Here is a 16,498-nt window from a genome sequence, read left to right on the forward strand (position 1 = left end):
AAAGGAAAGTGATGGGGAAAAAAAGCTGAGTGATTTTTTTAAGTACATGGGACCTTAAGAGGCAGTCTGTAAGGACTTGCAAGGACCTGATGTTCAAGTGCCACCTCTGACACATAGTGTGGCTGTGTGACCCAGGACAAGTCACATAACCACTCTAGGAAACCTTCTCCCTAATCCTATCAGCTACAGATAAATTCAATACTTTCTAAAAGATATCTAAATTTCATCAATATATACTATTATCATGTATATTATCATTTCATCAATAAAGATTATAAAACCATTTATATAGGTTTCAAGTCCCAGGAGATATGGATCTCTCAGCTCCCCTATTAGATTTTAAGTTACACAGGAGGAAGAAGCACATCTCATTCTTTGCCTGTTGCTAACACAAAAGTTTGCACCTCATATAATTATCAGAATCTCAGCCTCTATTTTACACATAGTAGGTATCCACTAAATATTGGATGGAAGCATCAATCAATTAAAACTAGCAGGAAGTCCCCTTGCTGCTTCAGTGAATGAAGGAGTTATTTATAATTAGTTCTAATTTGCAGTAGTACAATTGCAGGCATCTGGGTATAGGTAAACAATTTTTAGAAATTCAGTCCAGAAATCTGATTTATATCATCAATGTGCTTCATCCTTGGCTTTTTTTTAAATCACATAGTACATACACAAATACACTTTCATGAGACACAACTTATCTGATCACAAATGAGGATTAATAGGAGTCTGAATTGATATTTATTATAGTTCACACCTAACCCAGGAAGTCAAGCTGATCCCTATTTCACCCAATAGTTTATGGTCCAGACTTGTGACTTCAAAACACATAATAACCACCCACTGTTATACCATTTTAGAGCCCAAACTCACAATATTCCCAAAGCCTTCCATACATTCACATGAACACAAATACAAAGGCAATATGCTCTAATGCAAGCCACGAGGTCCAAACCATTGGCAAAGTGTGATCTCTAAAATGTCACTGTGGGTTGTTACTATGTGTTTGAAATCAGTCATCACTCTCAATGCACGAAAAGAACAATGGTAAACTGATGGCTGGTGTTTCCTTTTCCCTCTGGGCCTGCTTTGATGGCCATGCCCTGCCCCACTCCTGGTGGGTGTGAGGCTGGTGAGGCTGAGGGAGCGGGGTCACGCCACACCATTATGCCCAACAAAGCCCCAGGAACAAGAGGACAGAATGCTCTGGACACAGAAGTCCCTGGAAGACTCCTATAAAGAAGTTCTCCCAGTAAAATTATGCTAAAAGGTTCAAGTCAAGAGAAGAAGAAAAATGATGCCATCGCTTTTTTATGGACAGTTGAGGAAAGAGTGAAAGAGGGGCAAATAGGTGAGGAGGATGGGGCCACCTCTAGAGGCTAGAAATGAAAGCCCAGTCAGTCTCTTCATTTCCCTGACAAAGGTCTATCAGACAATGTCACGTATTCTTATGGGTCTAAATAAGTCAAAGACTTTACATGAAATCTTTTCAATTTGCAAGGTTTATAAAGCTGTTTGCAAAGTTAAGGGTTTAATTTACACGCAAACCATCCTTTCCACCTGTCATCATTCCTCATACCCTGATTAAATCAGTCCCATATTTCCTCTTTTTAAAAAAGATATGAAAATAAGGGCCTCTGAAAAATTGGAAACTTCATTGCAATTTTGATAAAATGAGATGAAAAAGATGCAATCTATGCAGGAAAAAAAAAACATAAGGACAAAGCTACTTGGTGAAAAAATAAGGAAAAGAACAAATATCTATCTCCTAGGTTTAGCATGCCTTTTCCAAAGCCAAGATTTATCAGTCTGGTTTAGGCCAAAAGGAACTATAAATGAAAATTATCTCAGGTTATATGCATACTCATGTCACATTTGTATGATGAGGGCTACATCTCAGTATAACTCAAATCAGCACCACAAAACTGGTGAGGCAAGGACCTTTCAGACCTACTACAGGAAACCAAAGGGCTGATATTATGAAAGCTATTAGAAATATCCCAAAGAGAAAGACAGAGAATGCTTTTCCAGGAGATTTTTTCTAAAGGACACAGAAAAATTTGTTTCCAAGTCAGCACTTCTCTAGTTGCTTCTTACCATCGCACTTTATTGCACGTCTGAGTAGCACCAAGGGGAGAGCCAGCCACCATTGGCACTTGGATGGGACTATGCTGCTTGTTCATGACCAGGTCCAGTTTCTCCTCTAATGATTTGCACGTGGCTTCTAGAGCTTGCAGTTTGGCCTCAATGCTATCCAATCGTAAACATATTGTCTGATTAATGGAATACAGGAATGACTGAAAGTGAGAAAAAAAACAGAAACTTTTTTAAATGGTGAATTTATCTTAAGAAAAGCATACATACCAATGAAACAAATGTGTATTAAGTGCCTACTGTGCAAGGCAAAGCTACAAAAAACATTCCTAAAGTACATTCACCAGCCCTCAGAAAATCCATCATTTTCATATGTTCCAAAATTACAATTAATTCACACAATTAAGCTTGCCCTTGACATGTCTAATCCAGAAGCAGTTAAGCAAACCTATATAAGCCCTTTTCTTTATAAGGTTTGGCATAACTTGTCAATATTGAAATGACAATGTTTTAAATGATGACATTAGCAAATTCATACTCTTCCAAATACAAACAAAAAAAAAAACCTAAGAACTCTAATATCCATTAATCTATTAATCAGTATAACCTTATTCATACACTGGAGGAAGCCCGCTGGCATGGCTTTCAGCCTGTGCTCTACACAGTGAATTTCAAAGGTTACTAAAAATGAACAAGGACCTTTCAAAAGATGGAAATGAGCTCCACTTCTGCTTACTCCACCCTGTACCTGAGCTGCCTTTCTGAGGATGGCTACCTTGGGGTTTGTAGTGGCAAGTCTGCCATCTAGTGGCCAAGAGAGAAATCACTGCCCAAGTCCGCTTCTGGCCTTGAGTATTAATTACTCCATTACCAGAAACCAGAACTAATGGGACAAATAAGCACAAGGTAAACTATGATATTTAACCAAATTTCCATTGAAAGTGCTACTTGGCTTTAAATTAGCAAATGTTCTAACGAGTACAAACGGTACTTAAAACTTTGCAAAACGAAACTTAATTGCTATTAGCCAGTCACTGAAAGGTATTATTATTATAGTAGTGCTGTACATTTTGGGCACTCAGACAGGTATTTGGATAACTCTGCAGACGGAAGTGCTTTTCTGAATGCTATGCTACAGGCTAGTCACAGGGAGATGACACTTTCCATTCTATTATTTAAAGCAGAATTTGTGAAACAAATATTAAATCAAGTTCTCAGTTAGTTAGAGGTCTTGGGTAGCTTATCAGCTTTTGGAATATCTGAATTTCTTCAACTCCTTTCAATCATTTTTCTCCTCATTAGCACCTCTAGAAAAGAGTTAAAGAGGACAAAAACAAATTTATTGTGGTCATGCATTGATTCTTTTATCAAGTTTCTGTTCTACTCCTCAACTGAATTGGTGGGATGTTTTTACTAAGTTGTTGCAAACAGCCAAGAGTGACCTGTTTGCCAGGGGCAGGTTGATGGTGATTTTATCAACTATCCCTTCAATAATATCTTTCACACATACAGGTTTCTTTTTTTTTTCTTTTTCCACATTATTTTTTTTAGAATGTTGTTCCATGGTTACGTGATTCATGTTCTCTTCCTCCCCTCTTCCCTTCCCCCTCCCGGAGGTAACAAGCAATTCCACTGGTTTATACCACATACATGTTTCTTGCATGCAAACCATTAATGGAAATAAGTTAGAGACCATTTACACGTCTCTCCATTGCCCTTTGGATAACCTAGGCGCAGGTGGATAGAGCAATGGAGAATACTGGCCCTAGAGTCAAGAAGATCTGAGTGCAAATCTGGTCTCAGACACTGTGTGACGCTAGCCAAACCCCATAAACTGTCTGTCTTGATTTCCTCATCTATAAAATGGAGATAATAATAGCACCTACATGAGATAAAAAGAGATATTATAAAGCACTTTGCAAACCTTAAAATGTTATCATTATTCTAGGTAGTCACAATTATTACTACTTGAAATTTTGATTTTTCAAAGCTGTCATGATTCACAATGATACAACACCACCAGCAAAATACTGGTTTTAAAAAATGAGGATTTTGGTTCAGGGAAAACCTTGAGGTAGTGGAAAGTGCTATGCAATCCAGACTGCCAGTTTCTTTCTCTTCAATTCTGTGCCCAACTCAGTGTCTATTTGCAATATTTGTCCAAAATATATACGCTGCTGTACCAGCCCAATGAAATGTCTAATCATAGTATATCAGGCATGGACAAGATGCAGTCTTCAGCCACCTGGTTCTTTTCCTGTGCAGGTTGTCAAGCGAACGTTTCTGTACGACGATGGCTGTCACTTAGGAGGTTCTATAATGTCTAGGACATGATGTCACCTGAAGACAAAAGCATCTGGGGTCCATGCCATCTACAGGACAAGCATCTTCTATTGGGATTTTAAAATGAAGTGGAGGCAGAATCCAGCCTTCTCCACACTCCAAGAGATGCTGTGTGCTACATCAGGAGGAAGTTCTTATTTAATCCAAACCAGAGGCACAAATAGACAGAAAATATAAATTTCACTCTGAAAATAATCCTAACTCTGAAAAGGCATGGACTTTAGACCTAGGCTAGTTCAGAAAGATAACCATTTACCTTATGTGTCCTTCCTCTTAAACTGCCTCTTAAACTTTTAGGGACCATCAAATTTAGACCTGGAGGGGACCATCAAAATAATCTAGTCCACCACTTTTTTCAGACTAGAAAACTGAGGGTCAGGGAGAAGAAATGGTTTGTTCCAAACCACTAGAGCAGGGAAGAGAAGAGACAAGATTTGAATCCAGGTTTCTAACCTACACAGCTAATGCTATTTCCCATTTCTTCCTTTGTATGTTTAATAACATGAAAACTACAAACAATAACTGCTTCAAATGCTGCTCAGCATGCTTGCTTTTCACCACCAGGACAGCAGAACTATTTAAAGTAACAGAAATTACAGAAATTAAAGTGATCCTTATGTGACCAATCACTAGAATTCAGAGAAGACTGCCTATGTCACTGCAGTCATCCAAGTACCTTCTTAAAAGAATGACCACATTAGGGTATGGGACTATGATTTGCCACCTAAGCCTGGTTTGCTTCTTCTCCAGATATTATGTTTATCTTATTTAACTTCCCATACCTTTTCCCCCCTCCCCAAACTCAGAGTCCTCTGTTCCTCAAAGTTCTACACACACACACACACACACACACACACACATATATTCCTGCTTTGCACACATAGAGGACGCCTCTGATTCCACAAGTCAGAGAGCCAAATGAGTAGCTTCATGGATCCAGAAATGACTGACCGTGACAATCACGAAAGGTTCGTAGGCCTGACTCAGAGGGGGAGGGAACCTGGCAGCAAGGGGGCAGAGGCTTTACCTTGTCTACAGTCTAAATAGTGGTAACAACTAGTTCCACATGCTATTTTCAGTAAACAGAGGGGGAGCAGGAGAGGGGAAGGGAAGTCAGGAATCCTGACTGTGTAAAAAAAAAAATCTTGATTGGATTGGTTTTCATTCATTTCCCTTTAAAGAAGAAATATTTTCTGTATGAGTGAATTGGGAATAAGCATATTTCTACAAGTGTACCTTTATTGAGGGATCCTGGCAGTTGATTTCTATTCGCTGGCGTTTCAAAGGAGGCTCCACTTCTTCATCTGTGACTTCATGATTCTCTAACACAACTGCAAATCCAAGAAGGCAAGAGGGACAAATTAATTCTATTTCACCCTGGAAGGGGTGTGAGTGTGGATGTGTGTGTTTGTGTTGGGGGGATGGGGAAGGGGGTATGATAAATGTGTATTTCATATATAGATATGTATGCACACAGAGATAGATAGGTGGATAGATGCTGAAGTAAACAAAGTCCTATTATGTGAGACAGAGTAAGAGATAAAAAGTGAAAAATAGGAGAGAAATAAAGAGAAAGAGATAGAAAGAGCGAAAGATGTGAGCTTTTATATTTATATTTTTTACAAGTCCCTAAGAAATCATAAAGAAAAACTTGGGTACTAGATAAAGGATTTGCCACAGGTAGCAATGATTATATCATGGAAGACAGAACTGAATTCCTATTGTCCTGATTAGGATTGTTCTAGACATTAAATTACTCTACAGATCAAATTGCAAAACTTTAAACAACATGACAGTATAATTACCTTATACTATAAAGAGGGAAAAGTTTTTTAATTCCATCTGTCATCTATTCCTGTTATTAAAAAAGAAATCCACAGGCAATATGGCCTGGTAGTTAGAACATCATCCTCTTCAGGAAGCCTAGGTTCAGGTCTCTCCTTGGACACATATTGGCTGGCTCTGGCCTGGGCAAAGCACCTGCCATTGTGTTTCCAGGCAATTTTCTAAGGTACCAGGCAGGTGAGGTTTGCCCTGAATGAGGGTGTTTTCTCACTGTGAAAACCTGATGAATTTTTTTTTCAAAATTAAATTTTCTTAGTAATTACTGTTGTGTGCTCTACAGCAAGATGTCCAAAATGAATGAAGTGTGGCATGTACTGAACTGCTTACTTCCAAATTAAGCTGATATCTAAATTTTAGTTAAAAGAAATTATCTGTTTCAATGGAAAGATCAGTAAGAAAAAAAAAGAAGACCTTCAGAAAACAAAAGGAATCATATTTGAAAACTAAAGTAGAAAACACAGTGGAGATCTGGATTCAAATTCTACCTCTAGCACTCACTAAGTGTATGACCACAGGAAAGTCATTCAACCTCTCTGAAATTCAGTTTCCTCCCCTGTAAAATGAGGCTATCACTATCTCTATACCAAAGACTTCACAGTTTGGTTCTTCAGAACAAATGAAAAAACTTTGGCACATTTCAAAGAACTCGATATTGCAAGTCATCCATACCTACATTGGCTTTAGACAAAACTGAGAAAACGAAAAACAAACAAAAAAAAGAAATCCCACAGTACCTAAAATTTTCAGCAGGCCTAGTTCCAATCTGAACTAGTTTTCTGACTGTCACGAACAAAATGATCTCTGTAGCAGTGCACAGTGCCGTTTCTGCCATCATCTCATCTCCTTTTTATAAATGGTGATGGCTTTAAACAAAGTTGTAGCACTGAGATTGGCACAGAACCCCCAGGTCACACTACAGCTAAAGTAAGATTCAAAATGTACTATTGAATGAGGCTTCCATTGTCAAGTCTGACCAGTGGAGGGATTTGCTTTGTTGCAGTAGATTGTCTTGAGGTGCAGAGTAGTCAGCGGGAAGGGTCAGTAGTGTTTAAAAGAGAAGACTATTAATCATTATACCCAAAATCTAAAATATCCAAATGGATGTTATCTCATCAATTCAAGAGTTTCCTCCAATACTGCAAATCACCCCTATCCAGGACTGCCTATGCTGGGTGATGACTTGTCCCTATTCTCCTCAAAGTTCACTCCAAGGGTCCACCTGACATCCTGAGCATAGGCTTGGCCTTGTCTTCCCTTCCTCTTGTCATATGGTCAGCCCATCCCCTGTTAGACAACTCATTGCTCCTCTGGGATTCCTTAGTGGTTATAAGGTGTGGTCTACTCACAAATCTGCCCTTTTAAGTTTTTCTTGACTCTTATGTTGGCATTTCAACATTCCTACTCAGTTCTGATCTTTTCTTAAGAAATGGTTAAATGTCTCCTAGTCTCTTCTCTTTAGGTTTTTGGGACACTGCTATCTACCAGTTCTCCTCCTACCTGACTGCTCCCTTTGCTGGATCTTCATCCAGGTGATGCCCTTTAAGTGTGGGTGTCCCTTACAATTCCATCCTGGATCCTCTTCTCTTCCCGCTCTACTATTTCAACTGGTGATCTCATCAACTCCCACAGGCTCAATTATCATCTCTATGCATATGGTTAAAATTTGCCTAGTCCTAATCTTTCTCCTACCTCCAGGTCCACATCTCTAGCTGCCTACTGCACAATTCAAAATGGATGTCCTATACATATCCTATATTCAACATGTTCAAAACCTTTCCCCCTCAAATCCTCCCTGCTTCCTAACTTTCCTAATACTATGGAAAGTACCGTCATTCTCCCAGTAACCCAGATTCCCAGCTGAAGATTCATCCTCACCTCCTCGAGTTCTCTCATCCCTCATTTTCAAACTATTGTCAAGTCCTGTTGTTTCTACTTTCATAGCATCACTCTTGCATGTGCCCTCCTCTCCTCTGAGACTGCTACCATCCTGAAGCAAGCCCTCCTCACGTCTCACCTCGAGAACTGTAAACGGTTGCTCCCCTTGTCTCAAGTCTTTCTCCGCTCCAGACCACCTTCCAACTATGAGAATAAAATTGAATGAATACTCCTGATATTTTAATTTAAAAGATTTAATAATAACAAAAATGAGAGAGAAAGGGATTCCTTCAGCCAAGTGAGCAGAGCACAGAGCCAAAGACCCATACCTGCCACACTTTACCAAAGCAAAGCCCAAAAAAAGAGCCCCACTGATTGGGTTTCAGCCAAATTTCTCTCTCAAACTCACAACATAGTAAACACGTAATTTAAAAGGATGCAGCTCAGGTGCATCAAATTTCCACCTACACACAACTCAACTGTAAAAATGATCTTCCTTAAAAGACCAAGTATGAACCCAATCAGCCACATCACTTCAATCAACTTCAGTGGCTTCCCAAGCCAATACCTGAGCTACATCCTGAAGAAAGAGTGGGATTCTATGAGGCAAACGTGAAGAGGAAGTAGATTCCAGAGTGAGGGTAGACCCAGGGCAAAGACATGGAAAGAGGACATGGAAAGTGTGTGAGGAAGAGAAGCCAGCCTGGCCAGATGACAGAGTGCAAGAGGGAGAGTAATATACAATCGAGTTAGAAAGGTATTGAAGAGCTTTAAGAAGAAAGAAGAGAAAGAAACAGGCATCTATAGAGCACCTACTATGTGCCAGGCACTGGTCTAAGCAATTTATAATTATTATCTCAGCTGATCTTCAGAACAACCCTGGGAGATAGGTGCTATTATAGTGCCCATTTTATAGTTGAGGAAACTGAGGTAGACAGACACTAAGTCACATAGTAAGTTTCTGAGACCAAAATCAAACTCAGGTCTTCCTGAGGCCCAGACCTCTATCCACTGTGGCCCCTAACAACAAAGGAACGTATCTTTATTTTAAAAGTGTCAGGAAATCACTGGAGTTAGCTTAGTAACAGAGAGGCACAGTCTGATCTGTGTTTAGGAAAGTGTCTTTAGCAGCCATAAAGAGGATGGCAGGAGGAGAAGCAGACTTGAGTTAAGGAAAATCCTGTAGAAGGTTGCTGGCAGTGATCCTGGGTGTAAGGAGACAATGGCCTGAAATAGCAGCCAAGTGAACAGAGAAAGTGTTCAATGCAAGAGAGGCAGAAACAGTAAGATCTGGCAAATGAAAAGAAGTGTTGGTAGAGACTGATAAGTTTAGAATGACCCCAGATTACAAACCTAGGAGAATAGTGAGGAAAGGTGGTACCCTGGACAGAAAGAGGGAATTTCTGAGGAACTATAGGGTTGGTAGTAAAAAATAAGTTCTGTTTGTGACATACACTAATAATGAATACAATTTAATAGGTCATGTAGAGATCAACGTCCATAACACATCTTAACAGAGAGTGACAACCAAATATTCCTAATGATAGACCCTTGATTATTAAGAAAATACTAAGATGTATCTACTCTCCTCAGAAAGGCAGGGAGAACATCTAATTTAAAAAGGTTTCCGTCCATGATGATTAAATTACAGAATCTTAATTCTCTCTACAACCCAAATCAAATCTTGATTCCTGTCTACAACATCCCTTAATAATGGTCATCTGGCCTCCATCAAATGTTATGATGGGCAAATCTCTATCCTCCCAAAGGGGAAACCAATGTCAAGGGCTATGCAAGAACAATCCTGAAGTCACGCAGGTAGAAAACACTGAGTGGGATTTGAACCCAGGTCTGCACTTTTCATTGCACTCTGAAGAGTCATTATCCTGTCCTCCTCCCCTCATCTGAAGTCTAATCTACTCCAGGTTTCTTCAATCAATCTTCTTCAGCATGGTTCTGAGACACTGTCAACATCTGTGCAATAAAGCACTGCCCAGATGCCCAGAAATGGAGCCGGTTCCCCACAAGTCGTCCAACAGAGAACAGCAGGACCATCGCTTCCTTCACTCTGAAGACCTGGGTCAATTCTAAGTCCATACAAACAGGTTTTAGCATAAGTGATACACACTCCATTGCCATCTTTTACCCAGTAGTTTACAAAATCATCTCAGTTTTAAATTGTCTACTGGGGGAAACAAACCACCAACCTCACTTCCTAAGCCCAATAATAAAGAATAAATAAATGCTCGTGAATTTGGCCTTGAAGATGTTGGAGTGAATATTAAATCAACAAATATTTGTTGAGCACTTCTCTATGCAAGGCACTGAGGAAGTCCAAGAGACAACATGAGAAGTTGGGCCCTAGTCTTGAGGGATCTGGGATCTATTTGGGGCAATAAGACAAACTAAAAACACAGGCTACAGAAGATTTCAGTGACTATATACAGCCACAGTACAAAGTATCAAATGATTAACTAGCAAATGAATTGTACAGAAAATCATTTGTATAAGAGATCAGAGGAGGAAGAAACTTAATAGAATGAGTACTGCCCCTGCAGACAGAGAAATGGATTCAAATCCCACTTCTGGTGTCCTTGGGCCTGGGACTGTTTCCTCATTTGTACAATTTGAGAGGATTAGATAACCCCTGAAATTCCTTCCTACTCTAAATCCATTGTCATTTTTGTTATTGCTATTCAAGGTGAAATGGACTAGTTTCAAAGTTACAATTATTCTCTGAATCTCCATTTAGGTGGTTTTTTAGAAATAGTGTTCTAATTTTCAAGGTTTCAAGTATATATCAGAAAATGGGCCTAGAACCACACTAATCTTCATGAGACTGTTTTTGTAAATAGATACTTGGTTTCAAAACACCACAAAAGGGCACCTTGCAAAGGAAGAGTTAAAAACATATTAGGAAAGATTTAGTAAATGCATGGGACTGTTCTACTCAACCAACTCCCACGGCTTCCTATTCTCTCTAGGATAAAGCATCAGCTCCTCTTTTTGAAAGTCTGACCCAACCTGGCCCCAATCTATCCTTGTAGCCTCATGGGGCATCACTCTCCTTCCCATCCACACTGTCATCCAGCCTGCTCTCTGTTCATCACATGGGATGCTCTATATATCCCGTGTCTGGGACTTTGCAGAAGTCATTCACCGTTGCCAGAAAGCATCTTCCTTACCTCCACTTCAGTGACTGTCTATCTGTCTGTCTCTCTCCCTTTAAAATATAGTTTAGTCACCATTTTCTGCATGAAGACTCCTCTCAACTGCCAGTGCCTTCCCCCCCCATTCACCTGCTTTGTATATTTTTGCACATATTAACTTCACGTTTATGTTGTCTGGGTTTTTATGTGTACTTGTCTCTCTCGTTGAAATGTAAGCTCATTGCAAGCGTCATTCTCTGTACATGCATCTGTAGCAGTTGGCACACAGCAAGCACTGAGAAACGCTTGCTGATGGATTATTGATACAAACAACAAACCAAGCATCCTTCTCAAGGTCCTGAGCAATGCGCCATAGAATTTACAGTTTGCATTCTATTTGAAACATAACTGGAGCCATCCATCTGGGACTAGCAAAGAAATGACAATGTTGGAAAAACTGAGGCTGCAAATTAATGCAGAAAAGCATCTTTTAGCATTATGGCTTACAGATTAAGAGTCTTCTGATAAGTAAACTGTTAGAACTGAAAAAGTTATATAAATGTTCATCATTTAAAATTGGAATATTTTTCTCATGCAGTGCTTCACAATACACATTTTTATAACATTTGTCATTAACCTACTAAAACTTTTAAAATATCGAGTAAGATACTTTAAGATTTTTTTTCAGCATTTGCTATAAAAAGACATCTGAAACAAAACAAGAAAGATGCATTAAGGAATATAATTCTTAAAGGGCTAACAATTCAATACATTTCTTTGTGATTGCTTATGTCTTCTCTAATTTGATTCCAAAACTATTTTATTATCATATTTAAATATTAACTGTCCAAATTGAAATTTTCAACTAGTACAACAGTGAAATCCAAAAAGGCATTATATTGTACTAGAATGAATCCTTGAAAATTGTCTTATATATGTAGAAATGAAAACATTTGCTTTTTTTTTAAATTTTTTTTTAATTTAAAACTCTAAGTTTCCCAAATCTCTACTAACCCATTTTCAGATGAAAATGGAGGGTAAAGGAGAAAGTCGGAATGGGGGGGAAGAGGGGGAGGCAGGGACAACAAAGAAAGCTAGAAGTAAAAAAAAAAAAAAAAATTAATTTCTTCAAGTGATCCTTTTTTTTAAAATATTAAGGCTAGAGGGCAGCTAAGTGGCTCAGTGAATTGAGAGTCAGGCCCAGAGATGAGGTGTCCTGAGTTCAAATCTGACCTGAAACACTTCCAACTTTTGTGACCCTGGGCAAGTCACTTAATCCCATTGCCTAGTCCTTACTGCTCTTCTGCCTTGGAACTAATACACAGTATTGATTCTCATTTGAAAGGTAAGGGAGTTTTTTCGTTTAAAATAAATATTAAGGCTAGAAAGATAACACAGACATAATTATTGTAACTAGAATTTGATTGTTTCTTTTGTGGATTCTACCTAAAAGAACCTCTTAATTAAATATTCAAAGAAAATTTGTTATTAAACATTACTCCCACCACTAAAGTCTTATTCTGATACTTCACCTCGATCCTAAGAGACTATTCCAGTAAAATATAAGCTTTGGGAAGGATTTATCAAGTTGGAAAGTCTATGAGAATTAGCCATGTTAATTCTGAACTTAATTCCCAAATTCTAAAGATATGGCAGCTTCAGCCTCCCTGGTAGCTGGGCTTACTGGTATGTACTACCTCATCCAGGTTTATAGCAGTAGCCATGACATGACAACTTTTGAAGACTGTCTATTGAACTCTTTTAGAGGAAGCAAAGAATAGGAATCTGAGAGAGTGTCCATAAACTAGGGAATGGATAAACAAGTTATGGTAATATATGTGATAGAATGCAATAGTGTTCAACTTTTATCAGCATAATGACCAACCACAATTCCTAAAGACAAATGATGAACATGTTTCCCATTTTCTGGTAGAGATAAATGTAGAATACAACAAAATTTAGGGGCATGTTCAATGTTGAAATTTGTTTTGATTGGCTATGCATATTTGTAATGCATTTGGTTTTTCTTGTGTTCCTAATAAGAGGGGGGTTGAAGGTGGATTGGGGGTAACCATTTTTTAAAAACTGTCTATTAAGTGATGGAGAGATGGTGATCTGTGTTGGTGGAGGGAATATGCACACCAGTGATATCATAGATCTTTATTAAAAGTATTGAATTTCATCACTAACATATGTAGGGTCACTAGGGTGGAGGAGAAAGGGACCTGGAAGAGGAGAGGATAGCCTTTTTTTAACTTTACAAGTATAACAAGTCTCCCTTATATCGTACTTTTTAATGCTTCACTTTTTGTTCCCATACCTACTGTACCTGGGTGATCAGGGTTTAAGTCTTCCACTGCAATCTGGACCACATCGGCCAAATCCTGTTCTGACATCATCCAGAATCATGCAGTAAGGTTCAATTATCACAGCAACCAAATATAAATTCCAACTGGGAAGGGCTAGTCAGCTTTTAGTAACCTATTAAAATATACATAAAAGAAAAATATGTTAAATTTTGTCACAAAAAAGGATAACAATGCCTATAAAAGATACTACTTTATAATAATGTTAACATTAATAATATATCCATTAGCACTTCTTTTCTTCCCACACCTAAAGTATGACAATATGTTAAGACAATAGAATATACGTTATTTGTTCAGGGTCATCATTTAAATAATTGAAGGCCTTAGATAGTAAAATCCATAATTCCTGTACCTTTGCTTAAATCTGCTGATTCATGTATAAATTAAATTAAGTATAAAAGTTTCTCAGTAAAGATGAGAAACAACTTTATTTCTACCTCATTGGGAAATCATTTAACCTTGCTGGGCCTTAGTGCTGTAACTGTAAAAGAGTAGATTGTACCAGTTGACCTCTAAGGGTCACTGAAGCTCTATGAAGCTTCCCTCCCCAACACCTCCAACAAACTTAATTTATACTGAATATCCCAGAATTCCAAATGAAGACTTGGCTGAGGGCTCTGCTATTAACTGATTCTAGAGATGAGCTTTCCTTTACAACTGTTAGTAGGTATCTATATTAATCCTATTTGGTAGTCTTAATGAGATTACTTAATCTTCAAGAGAATAAGAGGAGCTACATATCATCCTTTAATTTATGAGACCCTCAGCACTACTCATTGACACCTTTTAGAATTCTTCCCTTCAAATTTGGCCTCAAACACTCCCTAGTATGTGATCCTGGGCAAGTAAGTCACCTAACTGGAGTTGCTTAGCCCCTGCAGCTCCTCTGTCTTAAAAATGATACTAAAACAGAAAGTAAGAGTTTAAAAAATAAAAATAAAAGCTCAAATCAAATGTTCCTTCTACATGAAGTCTTTCCCAATCTCCCAGGTATTAATAACTTTCCTCAAAAAAATTACTTTGTATTTAATGTGTGTGTGTGTGTGTGTGTGTGTGTGTGTGTATTTGTTTCATCAGAGTTTAAGCTCCCAATAGGGAACACTTCTTTTCTGTCTTTGAATTCCCCTGAACTTGGGAGTGGCTGGCACACAGTAAGAGCTTAAATGCTTGCTGGTTTATTGATCAGAGCTACCAAACTACAAGGAAATTATAAGAAGCAATTTTTTTAAAGACTGTTTTCTGAAGGTTAACCTTCAAATTTGAAAGGCTCTCAATTTTCAAATCAAAAACAACATATGTATATACTTGGGCTTTGCTTTTCTAAAGAGGATACCTAAAACAAAGATTACAGGAAGGCTGCATTGAGGTTTCCCAGTGTAAGCAGTACTCCTCAACATGAACATTAAAATCAACTCAACTAAGTGAAAACATTTTTCCTACTTTATTTTACTATCTAAGGAGGAAATAAATTAGTGGCAGGTGGAAAACAACTGAAAACGCACAATACAATGCTTTGTATGGTTACTAATGGCTCAGAGTTTGGCCTAAGAAGGCACTAAACTTCATAAAAGCCTGGATCATGTAATCTCTTCCAAACCAGAACACCACACAATATCCAAGTTGTTTACACAAAATGATTCTTTTGCCAACATAAAGAGTCATTTAAAATTCTGTTCATGGTGAAACTCTTCGGATAGCAAAGACTATGGCAACCAGCCCAAGAAAACTGGCAATAGATTTACACATGTGGTTGCCATTTTGGCAAATTGAATTTGCCATTTCTCCGAAGTCCTGGGGACTATCCAGTCTTAACATAATAAAACATCTGTGCTAGGATTCATGTTTCATAATGTCACTATCTGCAATTACTATTTAGAGTCCTACCCTGTCTTTGAAGAGGTATATCTTCTAATGTGCACATGGAAAGGGGGAAAACATAGCAAAATCTTATTAAATAGAAGAAATCTTCTATACTTTTATAGTTATACACCAGTGGTGCTAGGAGTACATCTGTGTTTTGGAAAAACACTTTTTCAGGGACTGAGAACTTTTTCCAAAACTAAGTTCTGCACTTATGTCTTAAAGTATAGAAATTTCAGATTGAAGGGACTTTGGTAGTTACTGCCAAGTAGACCCTTTAAAGGAAGCACAAATTCTGCAGCAGCCCTAAGAACAACCCATGCTTAAATACCCGCAAGGATAAGTAGCTCCTTCCTTATTAAGACAATCCAATATATCACCCTCAAAGGAAAAAAAAATTTTTTTTAAATTTCAAAGATAACCCATTTCACTTCTGGACCACTCTGATCATTCATTAGTATTTCCTTGTATTAAACCAAAATCAACCTTGCTTTAACATCTTTTATACATGTTAGTTCTAGCACCATGCACTGCGGCCATGCTAGAACTGGAGTAAACTTTCTTCCACATGGCAACAAACTATTTAGAGAGCTATCATGAGAAGAGAGAAATAATATTCTTTTTTTTCTGGTCTAAGCATACCTTTGGGAAATTGAAAAATAATTAAAATAGACAAGTAACAAGAGGGAAATATATATGTAAGAACAAATCTTCCTAATTACACAAGTTTCCCAACTAGGTAAGAATTAATGATATACCATTAATACTAATAATGCAAATAGATAAAAATCAACCATCAGTTTTAAAATCAAAATATGAAACATGTAGAAAGAAGCCATTATACCCTAATCTACATCTTTTTGTTTTCAATTAACAGAAATAAATTTTGAAAACATTCCCACTGTCTCTTATTTTATCTGCTAACATATAAAAAAAAAAAATGTTACTTAAGTGACT

The 16,498-nt window shown here is 37.9% G+C and overlaps 1 protein-coding gene across 2 annotated transcripts in view; it reads right to left on the reverse strand.

Moving 5' to 3' along the window:
* The window catches only part of LOC123236772 (BTG3 associated nuclear protein), a 212,092-nt gene extending 198,381 nt beyond the window's left edge, over positions 1-13,711 (reverse strand). For both annotated transcript variants that reach the window (XM_044663189.1, XM_044663187.1), the window contains exons 1-3: positions 13,642-13,711; positions 5,680-5,774; positions 2,104-2,303 (exon numbers count right to left, since the gene is read on the reverse strand). In XM_044663189.1, coding sequence (XP_044519124.1) covers positions 2,104-2,303; positions 5,680-5,774; positions 13,642-13,711 — 365 coding nt within the window. The remainder of the gene's footprint in view (positions 1-2,103; positions 2,304-5,679; positions 5,775-13,641) is intronic.
* Between the last annotated feature and the right edge of the window lie 2,787 nt (positions 13,712-16,498).

The sequence above is a fragment of the Gracilinanus agilis genome, chromosome 2 (assembly GCF_016433145.1).
Source record: "Gracilinanus agilis isolate LMUSP501 chromosome 2, AgileGrace, whole genome shotgun sequence".
Taxonomy (NCBI): Eukaryota; Metazoa; Chordata; class Mammalia; order Didelphimorphia; family Didelphidae; genus Gracilinanus; species Gracilinanus agilis.